At 57.8% G+C, this 6,397-nt stretch overlaps 1 protein-coding gene across 1 annotated transcript; it reads right to left on the reverse strand.

Moving 5' to 3' along the window:
- Window positions 1–2,583: 2,583 nt before the first annotated feature.
- On the reverse strand, window positions 2,584–4,322 carry NKX2-2 (NK2 homeobox 2; the record flags this gene model as incomplete). The annotated part of the gene is made up of 2 exons (XM_084248245.1): window positions 2,584–3,146; window positions 4,064–4,322. 2 exons carry the CDS (start codon window positions 4,320–4,322, stop codon window positions 2,584–2,586), a joined length of 822 nt encoding a protein of 273 aa, XP_084104371.1.
- Between the last annotated feature and the right edge of the window lie 2,075 nt (window positions 4,323–6,397).

Here is a 6,397-nt window from a genome sequence, read left to right on the forward strand (position 1 = left end):
ACTTAGGCATTCGTCTATTACACGAGTTATTTGAGGGAAATTCTCCTGGCCTTTACAAACAGCAAAAAGACCCCAAATGTTTTCAAGCTAAGGTGGAGAACAAAGGGAGAATTTTCAACATTTAGGAAAGTGTGGATGAACTTAGATGAGGAAAGACATTTAGGAAGATATTAGAAAGACTCTGGGGCCCTCAATTATCCAGGGGCGGCTTCTCAAGGCGGGAATAACGTGTAATCACGTCCCTGGGCGTGTTGGGCTGAGTGCTATTGACGCGCAGATTTGGTCACACGGATAATCATGTTTGCTTTAGATATTGAATTAAATCTGATCATCAACTAGAGGGAGCGAGAAAGTCAGCTGGGACCATTCCCTTTGCTCTGCCTCCTCATCCCTCCTGCCCCCAACCCAACCATGAAGGTGGAGCTGGAAGGAGAATGAGATACAATATCCGAATAGGGCCACCTTGCAATCCCGAAGCGCCTCAGAGCTCATGTTGAGCTCTCAGATACAGCGCCTCGTCTATGTTCCAAAATCCGAGTGATACAGGAGAAAGGCGCCCCTTCCCCCCAACCTGCAAGCCCCCCTGAGAGTCTCTCTCTGCGCTCCCTGGGGTGGGCAAGTGTGCGCCTGCATCCACCAAGGCGCTCTTCCAGCAGCAAGGGTAGGATTGAATCAGTTTTCTATTAAAGAAGGAAGTGAGCGGTCCCCACCTGGAGAACCCCGGGGCTGCTTGCTCACTTTCAGCTCTCTTCTCACACCAGCCCAGAAGGCCGGGGTGCTCACAATCCCATCTCTGAACCCCTACTTTCTAGCAAGCAAATTACCCAGTCTCAGGCCAAATAGCTGGCCTGGGGGGACCAAGGGCAGCCAAATACTTAAGAGGGCACAAGCTGGTATCCAGTCCTGGGAGAGGGAACTGGAAGCCCGAAAAAGGTGGGGGTGGAAGGGAGTGGCGAGGACTCCCTTTGCAGGGATGGTCACTGACTCCCACTCCCTGACCCTCCTGGGCCAGAGTCTAGAGGAGACTGCAGCTGCCCCTCCTTCCCCTGATGCCGGTGCCCCGCGATCTCCTTAAAACGTTTTGCGCCCCAGCCTCCCTTCCTGCGCCCAGGTCTCTTTGCTGTCTCCCAGGTCGTCTCCGGTCCCAGGATTTTGAAAAGGGGTGGAGAGTATAGAGAGAAAGCCGACCTGTCTCACCCTTAGCACCTCCTCCCACCCACCCCCCTTATTTTTAGTGCGAGGTAAATCAAATGCAACAAAGTGAAAGTCATCGAGTGTAGTGGCTTCAACAGCTTCTCAGAATGAAGGAGCCACTCGTAGATTTGGGCAAGCGAGGGGGGCTTGCCCTTCTCGCCTTGGCGGTTTCCAAAGTCACATTTCCTCCAGAAGCCAGGACGCGGCCGTCTGGTATTCAGACAGCGCGAGAGGCCAGGAGAGAGGCCAGGAGAAGGGGCAGGCCACCCCGGACTCCGGGTCGCCAAAAGCTTTCGCTCGGGCCGAGGGTCCGAAGCGCTGGGCTTGGCCCGCCGGCCGGGTGAGGCCTGTCCGCGGAGCCTCCTCAGCGCCGGGGCAACCCTGGCCTCGGGGCTGGAAGGGCCTGAGCGGCGGGCGCGCTGCAAGCCGCCGGGCTGGGTTTCGTGCTGAGGCCTCCGGCCCCGCGCAGGGCGACAAAGTAAGACAAACGGAAGGGCCGGGCGTGGTTTTGTTTTTTAAACACAGGATTTTTATTAAAATTCTTATTAAAAAAAATCGAAAGCTTTCAGCGGCCGGCGCTCTTGGGGACCCGCACGGAACCGCTGAGCTCCAAGTTCCGGGGCTAGGACTCAGGACCCCAGGTCGGGCAGGGGGCTCTCCCCTGCACATTTTTCCTTTTTTTTTTTTTCATATTTGAGGAATGTTTGCACTGAACAAAATTTAAAACGAAGTAGAAAGCAGGGGTAACCAAACATAAGCAAACCAAAACAAACCACAAATAAAGAAGTTGGGCCCCAAGGAGGAACAGGCCCGTCCTGAAGGTCATTTTGGCAACAATCACCACCGATATTTACAACGAAAAGCGAAATCTGCCACCAGTTGTCAGAACGTTTACATGGCCATAAATATTTTGCATTTTCTTATAAAAAAAGAAAATCCTCTATATTTTAAAGTGTTCTCCACTGCTTTAGAAGACGGCTGACAATATCGCTACTCACACAAACATATTTTACAAAATTCACAAAAGCCGGAGGGGGGCTTGGTCTTTTTCTCCTTTTCAAACGAGGACGTTAACGCTGGGACGATTTGTTCCCCCCGGGAGAGGCAAAGGAGAGAAGCTGCGCAAACATTCTGTAAACACGGCTAATAGTTCAGCCCTCTCCAGAGGTTCAAAAGGAGAGAGGGGTTGGGGCAGCGCTGGCTGGACGGAATCTGCCACTCCAAGGAGGTGCAGGCAACCCCTCCCCGGCGCCTCCCCAACGGAGCCCAGAGTCAACTCGACTCCATAATAATAATTATAATAACAATCAGAGTAAGGACCAAGTCCTAACGCCGCCGCGGCCCGGATGGGGCCTGGGCCTGAGGCGGCGAGTCTCGGAGTGGCGGCTCTCACCAAGTCCACTGCTGAGCTTGGACCAGGGGGTGAGCTGTCGGGTACTGGGGGGTGCTGGCCGAGCTGTACTGGGCGTTGTACTGCATGTGCTGCAGAGATTGCGCGCTGTAGGCCGAAAAGGGGATGCCTGCCTGGAAAGTGGCGGCTGCCAAGTCCTGGGCTTTGAGCGCGTGGCACGGTTTGCCGTCCCTGACCAAAACGGGCACGGCCACCCGACGCGGCGAGGGCAGGGGCGTCACCTCCATACCTTTCTCGGCTCGGGCACGTTTCATCTTGTAGCGGTGGTTCTGGAACCAGATCTTGACCTGCGTAGGCGTGAGGCGGATGAGGCTCGCCAGGTGCTCCCTCTCCGGCGCTGACAGGTACCGCTGCTGCCGGAAGCGCCGCTCCAGCTCGTAGGTCTGCGCCTTGGAGAAGAGCACCCTCCGCTTCCGTTTCTTGCCCGCGTCCCCCCCGACGCCCGGGGTCTCCTTCTCATTGTCGGGGGACTCATCCGCCGAAGGTTCCGGGGACTTGGAGCTCGCGTCCTGGGGCGCCGCGCTGGCCGCCAGCCCGTGCACTGGTGGAAAGACAAGCGCGTTAGGCGCCTGGAGGCAGCGCGCCGGCTGGGCCAGACCCTGTGCGCCCCGGATCCTCCGTGCGCCCTAGGCCCTCCGCGCCCCTCAGCCCGGCCTCACTGCCTTCGTCGTGACCTCCGCCCTGTCCCAAGCCTGACGAAACTGACAGCTTCTTTCCCAGGGGAAAGAGGAGAAACGGCAGGAGTGGGGCCTCCAGCTCAAGTTTCTAGGGGTTCGCACAGTGTGGGCGCGTATTTGGGGGAGTGACGCACGGAGAGGATCCTCGCGGGTTAAGGGCTCCGGCCCCCTTAAGCAGTTTCCTCTCCGGAAAGACGTGGGCAGATTTTTAAAAGAAAAACCCTACAATCCCGGCATTGATCGACTTGGCCATTTAAGGCAGGTTTTGGGGGGTTTCGTTTTTTGCTTTCGGACTTTCTCGTCAACCTCCGCACCGCACAAAGCGTCCTCTATGATAGTGCAGGGGGCAGGGTGAGCTATTTATACCCAGGCCACCGGGAGCCTCCCCCACCCTCTACCCGTACCCCGAGGCTCGCTGCCTCGCTCTAGTGCTCCAGGCCAGTTCCTCCTCGGCTGTCCGAACGGGGGTTGGGGGCTCAGTTGGAGACGTTAGTCCCGGTCGACTACTGTAACCCTTGAGAGGTATTTCCCCGCTCCCTCTTCCTCCTAATTTTCCTCTTTGAAAAGCAAATCGGAGACCAGTCTTTTCCGGGACCGGGGGTGGGGAGGGGTGGGGTGGCTTCACGAGGAGGAACGCGGGTATTCTATTAAAAATCTTTGTAGGGGCACGGGGCGAGGGATCCTGGCTGAAAGAGCGAGTTCCCCTTTCAAGCCCAGCATCCAGCCCGGTCTTGGCAGAATAGAGGCGGCCATGGACAGGGCGCCAAGTTTCGCTACTTACGAGAGTACTGGAGGCCCTCGGTGCTGGCCAGCCAGCGGGTATATGGGTTGTCGCTGCTGTCGTAGAAGGGGTTCTTCAGGGGCAGGCTCTGCACCGTGTCCAGGGCGCCCGGCCCCAGCGGCCCGGCCCTCTTGGCGGGCTCCGTGCCCTCGCTCTCCTCCTCAGGTCCTTCAGCCACCGAGCCCTCCTCATCGTTGGTGTCCGGCAGGTCCAAGATGTCCTTGACTGAAAACCCCGTCTTTGTGTTGGTCAGCGACATGGCTTGGGACCTCGCACTTTATGCCGCAAAGTTGTAGCTTCACTTGGTCAATTCGTGGTGCTCTCCAGTGGGAGCGGGAGGGGGGTTGGGGGAGGGTTTGGGGGGGAGGGGAGGGGGGATGGGCTTTAATTATTGAGATAATTATTGTTTTAAAAAAGAGAGCGAAAGAAATTGTGAGGCAGGACAGGGGGAAAAGCCCAAGGCGGTGCCTGTGTCTTCTGTGGAAGCGCGCAGATGTGGACGCAGGATGCTCAGCGGCCTGCGCGGAGCGCCGCGGGCCGGCCTGAGTTTGTAACTCCAGGAGGGGTGCCAAGGCGGCGTCAGCTCGGGCTCCGGCGGCCGCAAGGCGCGCGGTGGCGGCTGGTGGTGAGGGAAAAATGGGCCATTGCCCGAGCGATCAGTCCATATAAGGCTGGGCTCCACTCACGAACCTGGGGAGAGGGGGGGAGTTGGGGGGGAGAGGGAGGGAAAGCGCGAGGGAGGGAGGGGGAGCGAGAGAGGGAGCGAGAAAAAGGGTGGAAAAAAAAAAGGGGGAGACATTAAAACGCAAAGGTTGGACACGTGTGGGCGGGTCTTGGAAGTCAAGTGGATGAAGACAGTATTTGCAGATGTGAAATTGTGGGTTTTGGGGAGCTCCGCGCTCCCAGCCAACGGCCCTCTAGAGCAAGATGAGAGGTGTAACGTGTCAATTAATTGCAAAGACGGGGCGAGCCTTTTTTTACCCAGTATTTACATACAAAGGACCACCGTGTCGCTCGCGAGTCCACACACTTGAAAGGGCCGTCTTAACAAATTGCATCTTTAAAAAAAAAAAAAAGCGGGGGAGGAGAAAGGAAAACAAAACAGAAACCAGGAGAAGGGGAAAAAAAAATCCTTCTTAACATTCGCCGGCTCCCACCTCCCCGCCCCCGCGCGCCCACCCCCAGCTCGCCGGAAAATTGGCTATTTGTGGCGCCTTTGGAAAAGGGGGAGGGGGGGCGAAGCCTGATCCGCGGAAATCTCTCCTTCCCATCGCTGGTGGTTCCCCAAACAAGATCCGGTTCAAATGGCAAGAGCCCAACTTCTGTAAGCCTCCTAGGTCAATATTTTGGTTGAGGCTTAAGGATGAGTACCAGAAATGACAAGGCAAGTAATTGATTCTAGTGAACGCCGAAAGAGCCGAAACCCAGGAGAAGGAATCACCCCGGGCCGGCCACCACCAAGCGACCCCCCCACCCCCGACACACACACCCCGTATTTGCTAAAGACTTATTTTTCTCACCACCCTCACCCCCGCCTTCATTTCTTTGAGGCCGAGGTGGACTGTGCAGTTCACTTTCTGCTTTGCGGGTAGCCCTAGGAGGGGCGGGATGGGGGCGAGGAACTTTCACTTGGACCGGGCTGGGCACCCTTCTGCCGCTGTGGGTTCGCGGACGGCGTTCTCCGGGTGCAGAGAAAGGCAAACGGCCTCAAGCCCTTCTCTGCCCCCACACCCCGCCTTGAATGCCTCCCTCTCTAGCTTCCTGCACCGGTGGAGCTGGGGGGAGGGGGAGAGGGAAGGAGTGGGCCCAGTCTCCAGCTTGGTGAGGACCCCGAAAGATGGGGGTGGGGTGGTGGGGGGGGAAGGGATTGTTGGGCCGGCGGTATTCCGTTTCCCCCGGAGTTTTCTCCTTCCTTGTGGGCCCTTTTGGTCGCCCCAGGGGCGCATTACGGGGACGCGCTCTAGGCTCCCGGCTTGCCTTGTCTCTGTGAAGTTCCCAACCTTTTGCCAGCCTAAGAATTGAACTTTGCCGGGATAACACCACCTCCTAGGCCTTGGAGTGGAGAAAGCCCGCCGCCCTTCTCACCTCCCGGTCCAGTTTTTTTATTTAGGGGGAGTCCGGGGGTGAGGTTTGCTACCTGATGGCCGTCAGCCCCCAGGACCGTCAGGCTGGTGCTTTGCCTAGAGGGCAGGGAAGGAGAGAAAAGGCCGCCTGGTGGTGGTGGCGGTGCTGTGGGTGGCGGGAGGGGGGGTGGGTGCTGTCCAGGTCTTGCCTCCCTTCGCTCTTAACCCCGGCCTCCTCTGCGCCTGTCCCGCGGCGCGCCCGGGCGCGGCT

The sequence above is a fragment of the Talpa europaea genome, assembly GCF_964194135.1.
Source record: "Talpa europaea genome assembly, chromosome: 11".
NCBI classification, from domain to species: Eukaryota; Metazoa; Chordata; class Mammalia; order Eulipotyphla; family Talpidae; genus Talpa; species Talpa europaea.